This window comes from Mastigoproctus giganteus, chromosome 6 (assembly GCF_048544385.1).
Source record: "Mastigoproctus giganteus isolate SK-2022 chromosome 6, ASM4854438v1, whole genome shotgun sequence".
Lineage (NCBI taxonomy): Eukaryota > Metazoa > Arthropoda > Arachnida > Uropygi > Thelyphonidae > Mastigoproctus > Mastigoproctus giganteus.
The window spans coordinates 208,993,204-209,017,373 of NC_143580.1; the positions used below are offsets into that span (position 1 = coordinate 208,993,204).

At 37.8% G+C, this 24,170-nt stretch overlaps 1 protein-coding gene across 4 annotated transcripts in view; it reads left to right on the forward strand.

Moving 5' to 3' along the window:
- LOC150084913 (poly [ADP-ribose] polymerase tankyrase-like) overlaps nucleotides 1-24,170 on the forward strand; it is a 1,170,388-nt gene that overhangs the window by 675,174 nt on the left and 471,044 nt on the right. For all 4 annotated transcript variants that reach the window (XM_090376702.1, XM_090376704.1, XM_090376701.1 and 1 more), the window contains one exon: nucleotides 12,699-12,812. In XM_090376702.1, the coding sequence (XP_090232828.1) occupies nucleotides 12,699-12,812 (114 nt within the window). The remainder of the gene's footprint in view (nucleotides 1-12,698; nucleotides 12,813-24,170) is intronic.

Genomic DNA, 24,170 nt, shown 5'->3' on the forward strand with positions numbered 1-24,170 from the left:
AGGAGAAATTGCTGAAATTATACTAAGGAAATCATCTGGGATGGTGGGGTCTATCCAGTTATATTTAAGGAGGCAGTAAAAGAAGTAAGCAGGCTCTTAGCTATGATTATGAGGGCATCCTTGGACTCAGAGGCAGACCCCATTTCTGGAGATGTGCAAATGCATCCCCAATTCACAAAGGGGAATCGAAAGATTACACGAGTAATTACAGGCCTGTTAGTTTAACTTCTGTTCTGGGGGAAATAATGGAGTCACTGGTTAAAGAAGCACTGTAGGACAAGACGTTTGGACAAGAAGTCTGCAGTTATCGTTTGAACACATCATGGGTTTGTTAAGGGAAAGTCTTGTCTAACCGGTTTGATTGGATACTACAATGTGATCACAATGTAATTGAATGCAAAAATTAATTTTGATATGAAATACTTTGATTTTAGAAAACTTTCGATACTGTTGTGCATGGAAGACTGCTTTATAAATTGGAGTAGTATGGCATTAAAGGAAATTTCTGCAATGGATAAAGGGATGGTTGAGTTCCCCAGGGGTCTGTGTTTTGCCCATGTTGTTTTCTGTATTTATCAATGATATTGGTCTTCAAATAGGCCTCTGCGGTTGGGAATATTCATATTCATAATAATTGCACAATCATACATCAACCGTTATTAAAAATACAAATAGTGTTATGTTATATTAAAATAATGATGTAGATAAAGGAGGAAATAAATAGAATGATAAAATTCCACCAGATAAAATTGATAAAAAGGTAACTGTTTGTACAATGAAATAAGAAATTTTAAACTGCAAAGAATAATTTACAATAAAACAATGTAGATAAAACGCAGGATGATAAAAGCGCTAAAACGCCGTAGCTTTCAGAGGCAATCGTCCCCTTTTTCAACAGTGAGGTTTATCATACGGCACATCCTTAAATATCAGCAGGCTCGCGGTTCTCAGCACGTGGTTCTACAGGAGCATGGGCAGCATTCTCCTCATGTGCAATGGAACCAGAAATGACTGGGGGGGGGTGCCAGGTGGAACCGCTCATCCCGTCCAAGAACCACTGCCTCGAAGAGGGGATGGACGCGGATTCCCCTGTCTCTATTAATGGTATTGGTCTCAGAGGAACAAATCTGCAAGCTCTCGAGCCATTTGCAGTCCCAAAATCTATGTGCCCGGTCGACAATAACAGCTTCGTCTTGGGGAGATTTGATGGTGCTCCTCCCAAAAATGTTCTGCCAGAGCAGACTTCCCATAATCTGCTGTCTTTAACACATTCATGTGTTAAAGACAGACGATCCCCAGACGATCTTTGAACCGATGTTTCGTTTCACCAGCATAACATTCCCTACAATCCGGGCACTTCATCTCATACACAACCCCCCTTGTAAATTCCCTTGGTATGAGGTCTTTGATCTGTGACACAACTGTGTGCAACCTCCACCTGGAAGCTGCACACAGCATGTCTGACAGTCGCGCAATACCCGACTTATATGCTCAGTTAGGCCCAGATAGTAGGGAATGTATGCGGTGACAACTGGTGTAAATGGTTCTCTTCGTCCGTGCTCCACTCCTCGGATATATTTATCTGTGATCTGGGGGTAGCCACATTTTCTGAGATCCGCTGTGACCCGTTTAATTTCTTCTTTTCTAAACTTGGGGGTGCTGCAATGGGACCCAGCTCTATCCAACAATGCCCTAATAACACTATTCTTATGATGGTTGGTTTGTGCTGTATTGTTATGTGTATATTGGCTCCGGCACATGGGTTTCCTTTATACACTGGTTTTTAGCCTAGGGCCTTCCCTATGTACCAACACATTAAGGAAAGGGAGGGTACCCTCTACTTCCACCTCTGAGGTAAACTGAACAAACGGGAAGAAGCTATTAAGGAAACTAAGCACCTCATCCTCTCTTCCCCCTCCGAATAATTGTAAACGTATCGTTTCCATGCGCACATGGGGAGAACCGACCCATCAAAAATCCTGGCTTCAAGCTCCTCAATAGGTAGGTCAATGGTGATCCTTGACAAAGAAGAATATTGTTGTAAAGCCTTGGAACTTATGAATGATAAGAGCGACATACAGGGTTACTCCTAGGAATCCATTGGTGGGTTTGGAACGGCAGGTAAACAAGACTCTAGAAGTTTGGCTGAAGACTGAAAAGATTTCCAAAGATGTGTATTGGACATTGCATGCAACAGGATTCCAATTACCTAGGTTCTACGGACCTCCAAAGATTCATAACGCGGGGGTTCCGCTTAGGCCGATTGTATCATTTATAGGCAGTCGTACACAAGCTTTGTCCAGGTTTCTAGTCAGACTGATTTCTCCTATTGTTGGACGTTCCGATTTTACCATCAGGGATAGTGGAGACCTTGCGATTCATAAGGTATCAGGCTATAGAAGAGGGCAAGGCCATGGTATCGTTCGATGTGATATCCTTGTTCACGTGCATTCCTATTGACCATGGGGTGCAATGTGCATGCATGGCATTGGAGAAGGATGACACCCTAAGCAATAGGACTACTTTTTTATCAGTTTTATCCAATGGAATTTTATCATTCTATTTATTTCATTTATCTACATCATTATTTTAATATAACATAGCACTATTTATATTTTTAATAACGGTTGGTGTATGATTGTGCAATTATTATGAAAATGATATTGGTGATGGTATATGAACCTTAATGTTCAAGTTTGCAGACGATATTATTATTATTATTATTATTATTAGCCATATGGTACAAGGAAGCCTGAGGCTTATGCTGCACCAGCCAAAAAAAAAAAAAAAAAAAAAAAAAAAAAAAAATCCCGAGTTACCCCCTGAGAAAGAAAGAAGAGAGAGGAGGAGAGAGAAAGGGAGAGAGAGAGAATTACAAAGGAATCACCAAGAAAGAGAAGAATGATGATATCCAGCTCAGGACCCTGGGTTTGCCAAGCCCATACTCACCAGATGTGAGCCCCCGGGGTTAAATATGAAGGTTGGTAATGACAGTAAGGATGGTACACTACTGCAACAGGATCTAGAAAAGTTGATCAGATGGGCTGAGAGGTGGCAACTGAAGTTTAACATTGACAAATGCAAAGTACTGCATATAGGTAGTACAATAAAAAAACACCTGGGGGTAATTGTGCAGTCGGATATGAAGTTTTCTGAACAGTGCCTACAGGCTGCAAGAATAGCTTGTGGGGTCTTGTCAATGATATATAGGAATTTTGCTAGCAGGGATAAGTAGGTGATTATCCCCTACTATACAAAACAGTGGCAGACCACACCTTGAGCACTGCATACAAGTGTGGATTCCTCGTTTTAGGAAAGATATTGAGCTTTTAAAATGAGTACAGAAAAAGGCAATGAGATTAGTTAACGAAAAAAAAAGGATTGATGTTACCGAGATAGGCTTATCTTCTGCAAATTTAAGCATCTGGAGACTAGACACCTGCATGATCTGATTGAAGTGTATAATGCCTTGAATGGTTTCAGCAACCTCAGTTCTGACAGGATTCTTCATCTTGCTCAGATTCCTCATCTGAAGGACCATATATTCAAATTGAGGAAAGACAGTTCTAGAATAGCTATGTGGAAATTTTCCTTTATTGAGCACCTTAGTGATTGGTGTAACAAACTTCCATCTGTCAATGTGGGTATTGACATTTAAAAAAATAATGGTTGACCTGGACAAACATTTGGAATGAATGGATGGTTTGGAGTGAAACGGGAAGGTTTTTTTTTTTTTTTTTTGCTGATGCTATGTAAGCTTTCTTTCTTGCATCATATGCCACTTCTAATGCTCTCTGTAATGAGTTTCTTCACATGCGCACACATTGTATCCATTGAAAACATTATGACCAGTGCTATGTTTTAGATCTTGAACAGTCCTCCTCACCTTGTGGCAAAGATAATGTGATACTGTAGGTTCATGGGGTACAGCCCATATGAAGTGTTTGGTGGATATTTAAAAGGAACGTGGCCTGCCTGAATTGAACGGACGATTTTGAGCACCAGTTAAAATGAAGCACCCATGCCTCATTGAAGGTTGTGCTTGAGCCTTATGTGAACTGACAGTTGGAAAACGGTGAAATGATTGACCATGGAATTAGGACCAAGGACTATGGGATGACAGCAATATTTCCAAAACCACAATCCCGTGAACACTCCTATATGTGGACCACCAGAGTAGGCACCAAGACAGGGTATACCTCCTTAAGGCCATTTAACCCAACAGTGCTTAAAGTTTGCATCTGAATGGTTATCATTGGACCATTGAGAAGTGGAAAAAAGTTGTGTTTTCTGGAGAATTGCATATGCAGCTGTGGCATTTAGATGTAAATGGAGGGTACAGAAACTGACTGCAGAGAGGGATCATTCTGATTTCCTGGTACATTGAAATGTTGCAGAAGTGTTTTGGTATGGAGGATGTTTTTCTGGGAATATTTTGTATTTTGCACATTTTGTAGTCTTTTCACCCCTAGACTGCACTCTGAATGCTGAAAATTACTTATTAAGTGTGGTGTTAATGTAGTATTGTTAGCTTTCGATAAATCTATACTATGGCTTAGATCCATGTCACTCTGTACTAGGAGATCTAAAGTTCAGATCAGTTGATCCACATAACCTCTAGATGGCCTCTGTGGGATTCATATATGATGTGTTCAGCAAACTGTTCAGGAACAATACCGACAACATGGCAAGGTGTCCTCTGGAAGGATAATCACCGTGAAGGGGGGTGTACCAGATCATTCACAATGGATTTATCAGATGTTAATCCCATCGGACATACAGAGATTATGTGAATCAACAGATCTCGTGTTTAGCATTAGCATTAGTAGAGGCATTTGATGCAAGAAAGCAAGCTTATGCAGCATCAGCCAAAAAAAAAAAAAAAAAACCCACTTCCACTTCACCCCTCTGTTCGTTCAAAATACCTGTCCAGCTGAGCCTTAAACTTATTTAGGCTATCAACCTCCACCACAAGGGATGGCAGTCTGTTCCACCAATCAACCACCCGCTGGCTTTAGATTCCCTATCACAGATCTAAGGCCTAACATGCATGGTCTCTCCAAAGCTAACAATGCTGTTTTAAAACCACATTTAATTAGTGAGTTTTGTTTTTCTGTACAAACCAGATGGGAGGGGGGTAACCATGTGACATTAAGATTAGGAGATTTTCAGACTTACTTAAATTATAGGGTAATGTTGAAAAAAAAAGTCACGAGTTACACCCAGAGTTTAGTTTGAAAGTGTCTACAATTAGGCACAGGCACAATAGTTGAAAGTATATGATATATGAACCGACTGAGCCTTGTCAGTCAGTACGGCATTGGGGAGATTGTGCAAGACTCGAGGAGGAAAAAATTCAAATCATGGTTGTAGAATATAGGTGCACAATCAACCACCTGCTGGCCTTTGGCCAGCAGGTGGTTGATTGCTGGAACAAACTTACATATGTTGTTGTAGAAGTTGATCACTTTAATAAATTGAAGGACGAACTAGACAAACTATTGGAGAGAATAAATAGTGAAATGGGAGGTTTTTTTTCTTTCTTCTCTTTTCTCCCCCCCCCCCCCCCCCCCCCCCCCCGTTTGCAGACATTGTGCTTCATGCACTAATATTATTATTGGAGTCCCCCCCCCCCGGTTAGGTGTGCCGACCAGGCTAGCCAGGTGGGTAAAGTGCCTGTGCCTGGCAACCCAAAGGTCGCGGGTTCGAATTCCGCCTTGGACTTGGATCAAAGTACTGAAAAAACCTTGAGAGGTGCATTATGGCTACAGAAGCCGATGCGCCAACAACTACAGGAAAAAAAAAAAAAAAAAAAAACGGTAAGGTGTTGGGCCCATTGTTGTTTTCTAAAGCTATGAATTATATTGATGAAGGAGGCATATCAGACTTAATGTCCAAGACTGCAGTTTTTACAAAGGTTGGCAGTGCAGTGTGTTGAGATTTTGAAACTTTCTTAAGGCGATAAGACCAACACATATTCAGTCATACAAACTATCTGAGCAGGAGATATACAGATGCACTTTTGTATTGGGCACATAGTTATACTTTGAAAATTCTGTTTGGAATTGAAGTACTTATTTTGCAATCTGTTAAATAGAACTGTTTCAGACTTGATTAGGAAATGACTACATTGTCATATAATATAAACCTAATCTAAAAAAAAAAAAAGAAAAGAAAAGAAGAAGAAGAAGAAAAGGGAATTTTAAACCCCTTCCCAGAACATGTTTTTCCTGAAAATGTGCCATAACAGATCGACTTTTTTTAAATTTTTTTATTTTACAGATTAAAAGTATGCATCATGCGATACTCATTGTATAGTTTTTGTGTTTTTTATCAATTTTTTAGTAGAAAATACATGGGAATAATTAATTAACCCATTTGTGCTATCCCGAGTTATCTTTTGTATCCCAAAAAGTCTGCAGATAATACAGATTTTTTTAAAATAAATTAGTGCATGAGCTAAAAGAAAGGAACAGAAAAACACTCTTCACTATTCATTATATAAATAAATTTTAAAAATCATGTGGGACACACAAGCAGTAACCTCCCACCACAAGCAATAATCATGATCTAACTACATTCTGACACACGGCCACCGCAAGTGGATAGGCGAGGTAAGCGTCGCTTACGGGCGGCAGTTCAAGAGGGTGCCAAAATATTTTTTGATATAGTTTTCTAATTGGTTAATGCTTATCAGTATTCAGCCTTTAGGATGACAAATTTTATTTTGCTTACTGGTGACAGGAATGCACGCCACTGTTTTGGCATTGCTGTATAATAAGTAAATATTAAGTAAAATGAAAGCCAGTTAGATGCAAGAAAATCAAGAGAAATCTTTTTTTTTTTTTTTTCTTTTTGCTAATGCAAAATTAGCCAGATAAATGTCTGAGAAAATACGTTTCAATCCTAAATTTGGCGGTATTATTGTTTACTTCAGGTATTATTGCATCCTTAGATTTTTTTGTGTAGTTCCAAATAACTTTTAAAGCTAAAAATGAGATATCTCGGGATAATTCATGAAGGGAGTGATCGATATCCTTTGAATCTAATAAATTTGAATACATTTACAACAGTAATTGAGTGGGAAAAGACAGAGAGTGGTATTAAATTGACACTGCTCTTCATTGGCTAATATACATTTATCAGTGATATTGATAAAAAACTTGGACATTAAGTTCTTATTTATCAATGATATTGATAAATGTATATCAGACTTAATGTCCAAGTTTCCATACGATATGTGAAGATTGGCAGTGTTGTTAATGACAGTAAGAACAGTATTCTACTGCAGCAGGATCTGGAAATGTTGAGCAATGGACTGAGAAATGGCAACTAAAGTTTAACTATGACAAATGCATAGTGCTGCATTATGGGTAGCAGTAACCCCAGAGTAACATACCAACTGTGTGGTACTACACTCAGGGTAGTGGAGAATGAAAAATATCTTGGGGGTAATTGTGTAGTCTGATATGAAGTTTTATGAACTGCGCAAAAAATCTGTAAGAGTAGCTCGTGCAGTCTTGTCAATGATATATAGGAATTTTGCTAGCAGGGATGAGGAGGTGATTGTTCCCTTGTATAAGCGAGTGGTGAGGCCACACGTTGAGTAGTGCATACAGGTCTGGAGGCTGCATTTTAGGAAAGATGTACAGCTGGTGGAATGAGTGCAGAGAAGGGCAGTGAGAATAGTGAGTGAAGCATACCAAGAAAGGCTTAACTTCTGCAAATTGCTGAGTCTGGAGACTAGGCACCTGTGAGGTAATCTGATTGAGGTGTATAAGGCCTTGAATCATTTGAGCATGATCAACGCTGATGAGATTGTTCTTTTTTTGCTCAGATTCAACACCTGATGGGGCATAAACTCAAATTGAGGAATGACAGGTGTAGATTAGATGTGTGGAAATTACCTTTAGCCAGCCGGTGGTTGATTACTGGAATAAATTTCCACATATCGTGGAAGTTGACAGCTTAAATAAATTCAAGGGCAGATTGGTTGAATTGGTTGAACTATATAAACTTTTGGAGTCTAATGCTAATAAGATGTACTGACAAATAAATGGATTTAATAATAATTATTCATCATATATTTAAATTTCGGTGAGGATTTTGACACTGTTCCACAATGAAGACTATGGTACAAATTGGAACAATTTGGCTCTAGGGCATACTTGTCAAACTCAATTAGGAATGGGGGTCCACTAAACCGAATATGAGGATCAATGCGAGCCGCATATTGACTTGAAAACGCATTGCTTTTCAATATATATATATGTATTTATGTTTATTTATTAACACATACACGCATACAAATCAGATAGGAACTTGAGATAAAGAGAAATATATAATTTTTAGTTTTAATATCGAATAGCTTCAAAGTCACTACAAAAGATATCACAACAAAAAGATTCAAAATTAATTTAATATTGTTTGCTAGAAACTTGGCATCTTTTGCAAGAAACTATTTTATCAATATCGGGTATAAGCTTTTGTTTTTTTTTTTTTTTTTTTTTTTGATTTGGTAGTTGTTGGCGCATCGGCTTCTGTGGCCATATTGCACCTCCCAAGGTTTTTGCAGTACTTTGATCCAAGCCCGAGGCGGGAATCGAACCCGCGACCTTTGGGTTGCCGGGCAGGTACTTTACCCACTCGGCTAGCCCGGTCGGCTATAAGCTTTTGTGTTAATGCAGTTTTCAATATGGATGATAAATGCTCACTTGTCAGTCTCACTCTGTTTGAATTTTTCGTTGTCTTCAAGAGTGAAAATAACTGGTCACAAAGGTATGTACTACCAAACATGGATTCTTGTAGCAAATATGCATTTGAACAAAATGTTTTGGGAAGTAAGAATTAAAGTCAGGAATGCCAACTTCACTGCACCTCTCTTTAAGCACTGTGTTAGACAGAATTATTTTGTTGAGAATTGCACAGTAAATTTTAATCTGGTTCGGGTCGCACTCAGGAGCATTGTGGGCTACGTGTTTGGCACCTCTGCTCTAGGAGCAAATTACTGCGTTGGGTAAAGGGATGGTTCAGTTGCAGAAGACAATGTTTATGAATGGCTACTCTTCTTCCAATAATGTTTTTAGTGGAATCCCTCAGGCTGCTATCTACCTCCTTACTGTCTACTGTATTTATCAAAGATATTGAAGAGAAATATCAAGCTTATTGTCTAAGTTGGCAGATGATAGAAAGAGTGAAAAGGTGTTAATGTCATGCTTCAAGGCATATGATTGCAGCAAGACCTAGAAAAATTAGGCAGAGGTGACTAAGAAGTAGCAGTTGAAGTTTAATTGCTACTGCTTTGTAATTACGTGTAGGTAGCAGTAATCTCAGAATAACATACCAGCTTGGTCGTACTACACTCAAGGTGATGGAGATTGAAATTGACCTGGGTATTACATACAGTCCGACATGAACTTCTCTGAGCAGTGTAGGGTTACTTCATTTCTGCAAATTGCAGTAATGGAAACTAGGTACTTTCAAGGAGTCTGGATTATTATTATTATTATTATTATTATTATTATTAGCTATATGGTGCAAGGAAGCCTGAGGCTTATGCTGCACCAGCCAAAAAAAAAAAAAAAAAAATCCCGAGTTACCCTAAGAGAGAGAAGTAGAAGGGAATCACCAAGAAAGAGAAGAATGATGATATCCAGCTCAGGATCCTGGGTGTGCCAAGCCCATTGAAGTGTGTAAGGCCTAAATCGATTGAGTAAACTTAATGATTAAGGGTTTATAACTTTTTCTTGGACAACACATTAACACACACGCATAAAGTGGGACATTAATTGAAAAAGGATGGCGTCAGGATAGATGATTTGATTTGATTTCTCCCATGGATAATTCATTGTTGGAAGAATGGACAGATGAAATGGTGGTTTCCCCCCCCCCCCAATGAATAATAAAATCTTACACTTTCTTGTTTCAATTGCCAGTATTACTACTACTACTAATAATAATAATCTGATACCTTGAACCCTCCTAATAATCAGTTGCACATATCAGTGTATTTTTAGTCATCTTAGCGGCAGTTTACATATAAAACACAAACTCTGAGTCCTGAAAACCCCTTCAGTGATGCTATTTTGTCCCGTTACACACTTTATACTTTGAAACACATTCAATACTGAAAAAATAAATTGCTTCTACCAATAAAAAAGAAAAGAAAAGAAAGTTATTCATTAGTGAGTGTTGATATTACAAAATCCTTTCTACCAGGCGCCTCCGTAGCCAGGTGGGAAGGAGCAGCAGTGCGTAGTACACGCTTCTTGATTAGACCGGGGTTTGAGCCCATCACCACCAAATATGGAGGATGCGGAAAGGTCAGGGAATGACCATTGCGTATCCCGGAGCAATATGGCCTTAGTTGCTAATGCTCCTAAAAACCAAATAACAAACAAACATTAGTCTTACAAGAGTAAAATTAGTGTGTATATACTTGGTATACTCTATGAATCAGCAGTTTAATCTTAAATGTTTATATTGTACATTACTTGTGTGGTTAGCTCATTATTTTGTTGAAGAGACAGTTTTCTCTTCTTGCATTGTCTGTTTGGCTCTGAGGAGTGGGATGGACTTCTCCCTGCTCCCTCAGATCCAACTTTCAGTTGGCTGTTCTGGTTGAATGAGATGATTTTCCTCTCTAGACTGTTTTACTGCTAGCTGCTTCTCTTGCTGCTTGTATTTTGATTTAATTTTGTTTTCCTGCGGGGCTGATTATTTGTTGTATTTTTCTTTCCTGCCTGATTGCAGCTGCAATCAGTTGGGTTTTTGCTAGTACCATATAGTTCTTGGTCTAGCATTTTTAGTTGTAAATGAGTTTTGGTTCTGAGGGGTGGGATGGACCTCTCTCCGCCCTCTCAGATCCAAGTTGGAGGCGTTGTTCTCCTCCTCCAGTCTTGCTATTATTTTCTTTTCTACTGCCAGTTGCAGTGAAAATGTATAGTTTTAGCTTTTGTTCATGCCTGCAGGTTGAGGGTTTTTTTTTTTTTTTTTTTTTAAATGCTTACCTATGCATTATTGTTACATGTCTTGTTATTTGAAACAAGTTTTGTTTTTCGCAGCTTGTGGTAGCAGCTTTGCACTTGCTGGTTATGTACATATGTATATAGATTAGATTACTTGTGCAGAGACATTTTCTCTGCATATTCATTAATTATTGTTTAAAATTTAACTTATTATTTTGATTTAATTTGTTATACTTAGATTTAAATTTAGAATTGCTTTTGATTTGGTTAACTAATTTATTTGTACAGAATTTATTGGTTTTGCCTTTGGCATATCTTTGCCTTGGGTGAGTTCTGTTTGTCTCTTTGTGTTTTGCATATATGTTTCTGCATTTCTTCTGGTTGACTATTTCTGTTAATTTCTTGGTTGACTGGTTGTTCAGCTAAGATTTTAATTACTTATTTTGTAAATATTGTATATTTTACTCTCTGCTTATGCAGTGAAATTTGTTAATATGTTTACTGCTATTTTTCATATTGGTGACATAAGTATTTATTATTTATCTTAATTTATTCTTTTACGTGGCTGTCTAATAGCCACTTGTACATTACCTATGTTCTTTCCTTGAGACTTTTCTTTTTCCCCTTGTCGGTGCAGGTTGGGCTTCCTTCCCAGCTAGGAGAATCTTTCTTTCAAAATTACAAGCCTTCGGGCTTCAAAATTTTACCTCTTCAAGCTCTCTCGCTTGTTAGATTTTCCAACTAGTGTTTTCCTCTTTACTATTTCTTCTTTTTCCTGAGAGAGTGTTTTGCTCTCTTTTCTTCTTCTACTTTCTTTTCTCCTACTTTCTCCTCCCTATTCCTTATTTATTATAACCGGGATTCCACTTGTTGGAATCCCACTTAGTGTAATTTAGATAGTTCCTTGAGCGCCTCCATGTGGCTAGGGACGGGAGTCGGGACGCAGGTAGCTTGCTCCCTGCCTCCCGGCTGCTATAACTCCAGGGCCGGCAAACAACAACCATCACAACACACATATATACTTACATACACGCACTTACACACACTTGCCAGCTAAAAATAACCTACTGTTGCTACAGCGGTATATAGGGGTAACCCTGGAGGCCACAGTCAATACAAGAATACCTTGTCCCTTGTTTAATTCACCAAGTTTTGAGTAATCAGTTGTTTTATGCTTGGATGCATTTCCTTTGAATACATAAACAGCTTGAACAAGCAGTAAGGACTAATTTGCAATGGAATTGACTGCTGCATTTTAGGTCTAAATCATGTTATTCTGTGCCATGGCTTTTTTTGGTAGCCTTGCCTTGGTGTTAGTTATAGTTAAGAAACATTCAAGATTAAATTTACAAACAGAAATTAAATTTAAAGAATAGTTGAAAAACCAATTTATAATACATTACTTAAACTGATCATTATTAAAAGAGAACTGGGTTTAGAAGAATTTACTTTTATAAACCAGAACTCGTTTTGGAGACTCAGCGGCAATCAGTATGCAGTCCTGGGAATTTATTATTTCTCTGATATTTGCAATTTCTGCTAAAAATCCTGTCACTGTTATTGCTGTAAATAATATTTAATTTTACTTTTTAGAATAATTTTTCAGTTCCATATTATTTTCTTACATTCAGCTATTGTTTTTCTTTATTTTAATCAACTATTTTTTTTTTTTTTAGCTGAGAATCAAATATTTCCTCTGGCATTTCATAGTTTACTATTTTCAATTTTCAGAAATGTGCAAATGCCGAGATGACCCCAAAAGATTTGCTTTGTCAGATGGCAAAAATGTATAATAAGAATGGACAGACTCCTCTTCTTCGAGCCCTGGATACACTGCGTAATTGTGTAAGTCACTGTTTTACAGTTAATCCAAAAAAAAAAACTTTTACATAGTCATTATGCAGGGTAAAATATAAATTTTCAAAGTATCACAAATACAGATCACTTCTCCCATTCACAGTCCTTACATTCCTATGTGAGGTGAAACAATAAGGAATATGCAATTGTGGAACTTATGTGATGCTGGTTGTAGGTTGAACCCACCAAAATTTGCTTTTAATGAACTCAATATTTAGAGAAAACTTATAAATAAAGATGAATGAACCTGCTTCATACTCTGTCTTTGCAGCACAGTTCAAGAATGGCCTGGTAATCTTAACTTAAAAGTGAATATATACTTAAAACCAGTAATGAAATGACTAATACACTTCAGTTGAAAGGTGTACACATTTCCATATGTACATACATGCATATTTCATTGGATGTATATTTCATAGAGATTGTTAGTGTATTGTTTTGTCTTATGATGCAACCTGACTGTTCGTATAAGAATTATAAGACTAATGTACAAGTTAGTGCATTTGCATCATTTCTGTACATAGCCAACTACATAACTAGCTATAAATTGGCATCATTAAGTATATCTCATATTGTGAATACAGTGAGTTGCCATGATATTGCACTACCTCAAATAAGTAATGCTTCACCATAGGAGAAGACTATTGTTACTTATTCTCAGCGGATACCATCACCCATACGGCACCGTTTCGGAGCTTATTGGCTTCTCATGGTGGGTGGGCAGGTATCCTGGTGTTGCAATGATGACAACCGAGTTGTGAAATATGAATCCACAATATGAGAAATGCCTGATGACGCAGAGTAATTTAGATTACGGTATAGTTTAGGGCTAAAGCCTCAGGTTATGTAAATAGTTTAAGTAACGTACAAGTTAGTGCATTTGCATCACTTCTGTACATAGCCAACTATATAAGTAGCTATAGATTGGCATCATTAAGTATATCTCATATTGTAAATACTTGTCTTGTCATCTGCTCACCCTATGATGAGGAACCAGTAAGCTCCGAAACAGTGTCATATGGGTGATGGTATCCGCTGAGAATAAGTAACAATAGTCTTCTCCTACGGAGCGTTACTTATTTGAGGTAGTGCAATGTCATGGCAACTTGTTGTGAAGGTATTCACAATATGAGATATACTTAATGATGCTTATTTATAGCTACTTATGTAGTTGGCTATGTACAGAAATGATGCAAATGCACTAACTTGTACATTAGTTAAACTGTGCCGTAATCTGAAGTTATAAGAGTATTATGAGGGGAATGAAGGGATCCTCTTACCAAGAGAGGCTTAAATTCTGAAAATTGCAGTGGCTGAAGACTAGGCACCTTCAAGGTGATCTGATTGAGGTGTATAAGGCCTTGAATGGGTTGAGCTTGCTGAATTCTGACGGGATTCTTCCACTTGTTCAGATTACGAATCTAAGGGGGCATAAATTCAAATTGAGGAAAGATAGCTGTAGAATAGATGTGCGGAAATTTGCCTTTACCCAGCGGGTGGTTAATTGCTGGAGAAAGCTTCCATATGTTGTTGTGGAAGTTGATAGGTTAAATAAATTTAAGGAGGAACTGGGCAAATATTTAGAGGGAATGGTTGTTTGATTTTTTTTTTTTTTTTTTTTTTTCCCCTGATGCTACATAAGCTCATACAATTGCTTTCTTGCATCACATGCCATGATTACTATCTTCGATGGACTGTCCACCCCACTTGAATTGTTTTGACCAGAATTTCACCTAGTACTCTGAATGTGCACTGTTGCCATACATAGCCACCATCCTTTCATGAATGGCCTTTGAACCAATTTCTTCTTCAGTGAGAAACTCGATGACTGAATGATGTTCCAATTTCATCAAATCCATAAATTTATACAGATGTCTTCCTTCTTTCTGTTACAGTTGCACAAACTAAAAACATGGTGGGATCAAAAGTAGTAATCTGATTTAAGATGAGATATGTAGGAACATGATAAATCATGAATCATTAAAATATAACTTTGGGAAGTACCTTAGCTTAGGTAGATAACTTATTGAATGCCTCCTTGTACTAGTGGCATTTTCCATAAACCACAAGTATTTGGAGAATCTCCTACAACTTACAAATTTTGCTGGAATTCCAGTGAAAGTATCTTCCAGTGCAACTCTAAATACATCTAAGGGTGTTATATGCCAGCATATCTTCAATGTCACAGACAAAGAAATAATTCCCAGAGGTTCTGGGACAAAATGCAATTTGAATGAAACAAATTATGATTAAAAAAGATAGTAAACTTACACCTACCAGGAATTCATACCTGAAACCTAACCTCACTGATAAAAGTTGGTTATGTACTTTGGTGCATTCATCCCTATATTCCCAATCCCTTGAAATGTTATACGTGCCAAAAGTATAGCCACTCTTAAACAACATGCAAAGCAATCCTTCACCTATCCCAACAGCGAATTCTTTGATCATATTCAAAGTGATCATTTGATGATAGAAATGATCTACCCTAACTTGTAATGGCAACCACCCTGTGTATTCTAAGAGAAGTGAAGGGAAAACTGAGGAAAAAATTAGAAACTATAAGTTTGTAATCAAAGTTATCTAGAAGCAAGGAAACTAATTGTATTCAGTTTGCCTAACAAATCTGTCAATGTTGCACAGAAACATCAAACACTGGTCACTCAAGCTGATGTTACAATCTCCCTCAAAAATATCATCTGTGAATGGAATCTGCCTGTCCTGTCTCAACAAAAGTCCAATTTCTTAATCACTTGACCAGGTAAGTATATTCCTTACAATACCAGTGACATCTCTGCTTCCTCCAGAGATGTCACTCGTGTTGTAACATCTCTGCTTCCTCCAGAGATGTCACTGGTATTGTAATATCTCTGCTTCCTCCAGTGATTGCTATTACATCATATAGTCCAAGTTCAAATTCAACAAGGAGTATTCAAGATGTATCTGTGGATGCAAGTGACTCATCCGAACAGGAAGATCTGATTCTATAAATATATATGTATGTATAGCGATATGAACACCATTCAGCCTTTCTTTGCAAAAACAAACAAACCAAAGTCTGAATGTGTTAATCCAGCACACTAAAAAAAAAAGGAGTCAGATACAGCTTCTTTCACTAAATTCAAGTAATGCCTTTTATTTTACAGTGGAATTGCAGAAGCTTTCCTGGCAACGTGAAATGATATTCAAGACTTAATTTGATGATATTCAAGACTTAATTTGATGATATTCAAGACTTAAATTGATGATATTCAAGACTTAATTAATTGCTACTCACTAGTTGGTTTCTGTCTTTATGAAGTTTATTTAATTTCTGAAATTTCCACCTCCATAAAAACTATTCTAATGATGAGATTGGAATACATTGGATGCTGTGCATGGTGGTGTGGTCATCTTGGTAAACTTAGTCAACAAGATCTTGGAATAACTTATATACAACATCCTTTCCCTCTCTATTTGCTAGATGTTTTCAGTGGCTGCTACTCCTTATAGGATTGCCGAAATTTGATAATTAGAAAAACTTTTTTGTGGCTAATAAATTTAAATAAACACTTTAAAAATTATATGCACAGATTTTAATAAATACTTGATAATGGGCAATACAGAATACACTTCTCCATTGTGCAGAAACTCAACTGTTTACTTTTTTTTATCACACCTACACAAATTGGCCTATCTCACTTGCTCACTTATCCCTGCCATATGGCTTTCGGCAACCGATCAGATATGTTACATGAAACACAGTATGCTGAGTGACATTTCACAGTACTATCTGTTTGAATAGGCAATCCTACATCTGGGGGAAAGGTAATATAAGTAAGCCCTCATTATATCCTGGTAGTCAATCTTTATGTATTTATAAAAATTATTATTGCAGCAATCTATGATTTGCATATATTTATTAATAAAATAATTTAAATAATACAATAAATATAACAAAACAAAAATGTAAAGAAATAAAAAACATCACAAATTGTTTTTTTTTTTTTTTTTTATGTGAACCCCAAACACGAGAGGTATTAGAACCTATAGTACTTAGTACCGTGCTTGGGTTGGAGATTGAGAAGACGAAAGAAGATATTTGTTGACACTGGACTTGAACTTCTGTAGATTGTAATTTTCAGGAAATACGTATGAAGGAAGGTTGTTCCAGAAGACGGCAGTTGAATGAATAAATGAGGAAGATGAAAAGTTGGTTCTGTGGGTTTGAAGTTGGACAGTAAATGGATGTTGGCTGGTGGCGGCACGTGTTTGGACTGTTTTGAAAGAGAGAGCGGGAATTATAGAAGCTAATTCAGAAGAACAGTGCCCATGGAAGTATCTGTAGAAGAGGCATGCAGAAGAAACAGTGCGTCTATGAGACAGCGAGTGGAGAGACTCTGTTAGAGATGAATCATTAATTAACCTAACTGCCCTCTTCTGAATGGAATCAAGAAGCCTGAGAGAGGTTTTGGGGGCACCACCCCAGATGTGGGAACAATATTCCATGGCAGGGCGGATTTGCGATTTATACAGAGTGAGCAGCTGTTTGGAAGAAAAGTAACGCCGAGAGCGAAAGAGAAAACCAAGTTTTTTAGATGCAGAGGAAGCAATATTTGTAATGTGCTTGTGCCAAGAGAGATTAGAAGTCAGGGTAATCCCCAAAAGAGATATATCATTTTGCCTAGAAATTGGAGTGTCACTAAAGATAAGCATAGGAGCAGAAGAATCCTTTTTGCGAGATATAAGACAAGACTGAGTTTTAGAAGGTTGAAATCAACTAAGTTGTCTTTGCCCCACTGGAGAATTACCTGAAGATCGGCATTTAAGGAATTGGTAGCAGATTTTCGAGAAGTTGAAGCTGATTGAGCAGGACAAGGTTTCTCAAAATGGAAAGTTGAATGCAGTGTGCTATCATCGGCAAAACTATGGATAGGATTTCCAGTCAATGGAAGAAGGTCATTGATATACAAGAGGAAAAGAGTGGGGGAAAGAACTGAACCTTGGGGGACACCGGCATTAGTGGAGAAGTTAGAAGACAGAGAGCCATCAACCATCACCCTCAGTGAGCGATCAGAGAGAAAACTGGATAACCAATTACTAAAAACAGTTGGCAAACCATAAGATGGAAGCTTGTTTAGAAGACCTTTATGCCAAACACGATCAAAAGCCTTTGAGATGTCAAGAGCAACTACTTGTGATTCACCGAACCTTTCCATTGAATTAGTCCATAAATGGGTAACATAAGCCAGAATATCACCAGTGGATCGACACTGACGGAATCCATACTGGTGATCGTTGATCAGACGGAAGGTTTCTAGGTAGTTTAAGAGTTGGCGGTTAATTGATTTCTCCATTACTTTAGAAAGAGTAGAAGTAATCGCAATGGGACGATAATTGGATGGGAGGGATTTGTCACCCTTTTTAGGAACTGGCTGGATATGAGCAAATTTCCAAGCAGAAGGAAAAACACCTTTAGAATAAGAAAGTAAAAAAAGGCGGCAAAGAATAGGAGTAAGTTCAGGAGCACAGGTTTTGAGAACAAGTGGAGAAATACCATCAGGACCTGGAGCTTTCTTAGCATCGAGATTCATCAAAATCCTTCTGATATCCTTTTGATGGAAGACCACAGGAGGCATTGAATGGGGTGTGTTGGGAATGGTGGGAGGTGTTTTACCAAGATCATTAATACATGAGCTGGAAGAAAAATGGGATGCTAGCAGGTCAGCTTTATCCTTGGCTGAAGTGACAACAGAACCATCTGATTTGGACAGAGGTGGGAGCAGAGATGGGCAAAAGTTGCGGCCAATAGCTTTGGCAAGAGACCAGAATGCTCGGCTACCATTAGGGCAAGAAGCAAGTTTTCTACTCTTAGCCTGTTCAAACTCTAGTTTGGACTGATTAATAACTGCTTTACAATTGTTGCGAGCTTTGGTGTAAGCAGAAAATGAAACTGAAGAATTAGAAACAAGCCAATTACGATATGCAACATTCTTTTCTTGAACAGCCTTAGCACATTTATTGGAAAACCAAGGTTTAGATAAAGGACGAGATTTTAAAGTGGAGTGTGGGATAAAGGATTCCATTCCTGCAAGAATAATTTCACTGACACGATCTGAGCAAACGTTGACATCAGAACTTTTAAAACAGTAATCCGACCAAGGAAAAGAAGAAAAGAAATCTCGCAGGTCATCCCATTTTGCATTCTTGTAATGCCAAACAACACGAGGTTGGGAATAGCCATGAGATAAAGGTTCCATTGGAGAAGAGACAATCACCAAGTTGTGATCTGAAGTGCCTAAAGGAGCTCTCACTTCGACCGTGTACTTAGAAGGGTTGTTTGTGAGAAAGAGATCAAGCGTATTGGCTGTATGATTAGGATTGTCCGGTATTCTTGTAGGTAAATGAACAATCTGTGCTAGGTCATTAGTAATTGCAAAAGCCTCAGCATCTCTACCTGCTGGGTCGGTGTGACTAGAAAACGGAAGCCAGCTGGGGTTGTGAACATTAAAATCACCAAGGAAAATTACCTCCCTGTTAGGAGAGTTGGACTGGAGAAAGTCAAGTTGCAACGAGAGGAAGTCAAAGAGCTCCAAGTGATTAGTCGAGTTGGGAGAACGGTAGAGACAACAGATGAATTTGACACAATGAGGTAGAGAGATTTTAAGCCAGAGAAGATCAAAGAGAGGAGATTCCAAATTGCCAAGTCTCTGACAGGGAATATCAGAACGGACATATGCACAAGTACCACCTTTGAGGCGAAAGGAATCATACAGCGAATAATTTGGGCATCTGAGATGAGCAGTAGTTGAATCAACCGATAACTGAGATTCTGTCAGAAAAAGTACATGAGGTTTGGCAGACTGCAAGTGGAAATGGACATCGTCGAGATTAGAATTGAGACCACGTATATTTGTGAAATGAATTAGGAAGTCCTTGGGAGGTTTAGATCTTTTCGCAGATAAGCTTGCTCTATTAGTTTGACAGTTCATGGTGTATTCAGTAGTAAGAAAAGTGGGTGGGACATGCTGTATGAAGTAATGAAATTTTTGGATATGGCGTACATGTGGTAAGAATATACCCAGATCCTTGACATAACGTGGCTTCGACAATGCTCCCCGCATACACACTACTCGGACTCCCTCCAGTCACTATCTGGTAGAGTAGAGGTAGCAAGATTATACACTAGCTGATCCGGAAGCCTCCTAGAGAGTTACCAATAGGTCCGGTCCGGTGTACTAACTAGCGGCCGGCCTGCGAAAACCATTTTAGAGCTGTACCCTCGAAATGTAAGGAATATTGGATCTCGCCACAACGTTCATCATAACCTCAAAAGTCAACAATCATACTGCATGATGGAAGAGATAGGGAAGGGTTGACCGGAACTTAGCTCTAGAGACTAAACATGGGTTCCACCACTTCAAGCCTCCAATAAGCAAAGTGGTGGTATTGCACCGGTTGATGAGAGTCATCTTCCACCTAGTACTGCCTGGTAACATAGAGGGGCGGCATTCCTCCATGTGGTGTGGGCGCCACACCTCGACCCCTGCTTACGTTGGTTCACACCTGGGTGGTCACCCGCCATGTACTTGTGCATGGGGGTTATACCCAGGATTACTAACAGTCCCACCATCGTGAAGGTGCAAGCAGAGGATTTGGCTGTCACAGACTGTCCGGACTTCGCCGAAATTGGGTCCACTTGACTTGAGTGTCACCCGAATATCAGTTCCATCAGCATTTTAGACTCCCAGGTAGCAAGTACAGCTTGTCTGGCATAACTGAGAGAATGTCTGTGACAACCTCAAGGACCAAAGGTTTATATATAGTATAAAGTACTAGATCATGAAATATAGTATGAAGTACTTTCAACATTATGACATGAACTAAAAATATGCAATGAAATTTTATTATTTTAATTGAATTTTCTTGATTTTGCCATCAATAATTTTATTATCATAATTTATCTTTTTTGCGACGTGGTTTTGAATGGATATAATTGATATGTTGATTTGTTATTCTTGTCCAGTTGTTCTAAGGTGATTTTTAATCAATTTAAGTTTACTGAAGGACTTTTCACAAGAAGCTACTGTTACTGGAAGGGTAAGACAAATTCATAATGCTATTTCTGTCAGACAATACTCATGAATGAATTTGAGAAGTTGAACAGGGGTTACAGATTTTATATCCTGCAAAATTGACAAAATATGATTTTTGAAACTTTTGATTTCTGTTGAAATATCTGGCACATTTAAATCTTTGTTTTATTTTAATGCAAGGTCAGAAACAGCCTTCTGCAAATCAGATTTATTAATTAATGCGAGTGAAGTTCCAAATAGAAAATCAAAATCTGGATAAATAATATTCAGTTTTTAAAATCTGCTTAAGTCATTGAAAAGAACATCCAAAACGTATGTAATTTCAATAAAAAAATTGTTGTTTAGCAGATAAATTGAAATTGTCTTACGATTCATAAAGTGTCATTCTTTTTTTTTTTTTTTTTTTTTTTTTTTTCTTCTTTCTTCTGGAAGATTAGCTGGTATATCAGTTTTTTTTCTGCTATGGTAACAGCATATCCAAAAATATCTGAAATTCATTTTTCCATATTTCTTGGAGATTTTTTATCAATCTGATTATTAATTGTTAAGCTTTACATATGCATAGCTTTTTAGCTTGCAATGCTTTATTTACACAGTCAGTATTATGAAGAATTTTATTCCGTATAGCCAGTCTGCATAAAAGTGGATAGTCTATTTGTACAAGCAGACTTTGAACAATAGCGATAGTTTCTGAATTTGCAGATGTATCTTCAATATTAATTAAGACTTCTCGAACTTTTGTTATTTCTAAGAACAACGATTTTATAGCTCATTCTTTAGAATATCATATTTTGTGTGTATGTTCTTTAAATGAAATATCTTTACAGTATTCATTAAAATTTCCCAGAGACCAGAAAAAAAATTAAATAAACGATACCAAAAAAACTTAATATTCCAGAAGTTATTGATGCTGCATGCACACCAGCAAAACTAAGACTATGTGCCAAACATGGTACAAGCATAGCAATTTTTTATTATTATTATTATTACTATTATTGTCTGTACACTATTATATTTTGGAAAATTTCCTTCACCGTGAAGGCCTTGATGCATTTTCATATTCTGGCAATATTTTTTCTTCAGAAAGTTTGTTTAATTTCTTACCCCCCCCCCTTCCAATGACGCTACTTTCACTGGCTTTTTGAATACATTCAAAGTACCTATTCAGTTTGTCAACAACCTGAACAGGATCATTAAAAATGAGACCATTTAATGTGCCAGCGGGGGTCATTCCTTTCTTCCTGTTAACTTAAAGAACAGTTTTCTAATCATCATCTCTTTCGTAGGCAAAAAGTTCTCATAACTTGCTTTAGTCTTCCTATGCCCAGCTTTTGACTTGATTGCAGACTTGTTTGTACTTGCTGTATGTTTCCTTCTGATAATTTGAAATCATTCCATGCATTTTCTTCCCTGTTCTTAGTCTCTTTTGTCCAGATAATCCATATAGGTCTAAACTTCGAATGTTATCTCATTGTTGGTATGAAAAACTTCATAGGTTCTTTGATTACTTCTTTGAATTCTTCCCATTTGCAGTTTTCTGTTGGTAACATTATCAATTTTCCCTACTAAAGAGAAGAGAAGCAGCAACACAAACCAATAATCTTGATCTGATTATCAGCTGTGACTGTTCATGTTCTTCTTTAGAACTCAATGTCTAGCTATTCATTGTTGCACTTGTATAGCTTCTTTTTTTTTTAATTTTTTTTATTCTTCAATGTTATTAGTATTTGTACTAATGATGCATGAAAGCATTAGCCAAAAAAAAAAAAAATCCCACATGACCCGTTCATCCCACTCCAATACTTCTCTGAATTTATTCCAACTATCTGTTTCCACAACAACAGTTACACGTTTATTCCAACAGTCATCCACATGCTGGCTGAATCTGAACTACAACAATCCTTCTGCAGTTTGAATCTATGATTGTTCCTCATATCTGTATTCTGAGCATTAGGAAGATTGTATGATATCAAAAAATAATTTTGATATCATATATTTGGATTTCAGGAAAGCTTTTGACACTGTTGTGCATGGAAGACTATTGTACAAATTGGAGCAGAATGGTATTAAGGGTAAGTTGCTACAATGGATAAAAGGATGGTTGAGTGGGAGAAGACAAAGGGTGGTAATCAATGGGTGCTGGTCTTCGTGGACTAATGTTATTAGTGGAGTCCCACAGGGTTCGGAGGCGCCTCCGTAGCCAGGTGGGAAGGAGCAGCAGTGCGTGGCACACGCTTCTTGATTAGACCGGGGTTCGAGCCCGTCACCACCAAATACGGAGGATGCGGAAAGGTCAGGGAATGACCACCGCATATTCCCGGAGCAATATGGCCTTAGTTGCTAATGCTCCTAAAAACCAAAACAACAACCAACTATCAACACAGGGTTCGGTGTTGGGTCCTCTGTTAGTTTGTATATTTATTAATGATATTGATGAAGGTATATCAGGCTTAGTGTCGAAGTTTGCTGATGTTACAAAGGTTGGCAGTGTTGTTAATGACAGTAATGGCAGTGTGCTACTGCAACAGGATCTAGATAATTTGGGCAGATGGGCTAAGAAGTGGCAACTGAAGTTTAACCTTGACAAATGCAAAGTACTGCATATGGGTAGAAGTAACCATCAGAGAAACGTATCAACTGTGTGGTACTACACTTAAAGTGGTAGAAAATGAAAAAGACCTGGAAGTAATTGTGCAGTCAGATATGAAGTTTTCTGAGCAATGCAGACAGGCTGCCAGGGTAGGTCACTGGGTTTTGTCAACGATATATAGGAATTTTGCTAGCAGGAAGAAGGAGGTGATTGTCCCTCTGTATAAGGCAATGGTCAGACCGCGCCTTGAGTACTGCGTACAGGGCTGGAGGCCTCATTTTAGGAAGGATGTAGATTTGCTTGAGTGTACAGAGAAGGGCAACAAGATTGGTGAGGGGAATGAAGGGAATCCTCTTACCAAGAGAGACAGGTTAAATAAATTTAAGGAGGAACTGGACAGGCATTTGGAGGGAATGGTGTGATTTTTTTTTTTTTTTTTTGCTGATGCTTTATAAGCTCATACACTTGCTTTCTTGCATCACATGCCACTACTACTACTAATGTCATTACCACTGAGCTTTGAATGGTGGGCTGAGTAAGCTCAGTGGTAATGACATTCTCAGTGCTAAAACACATAATTGGATTTAATTTTAACACATAACACATAATTTGCAAAATTGAGGTGGTCCTTGATAAGTGCAGCCTTTTATTCCTCTCACTAATCTCATTGTACTTCTCTTC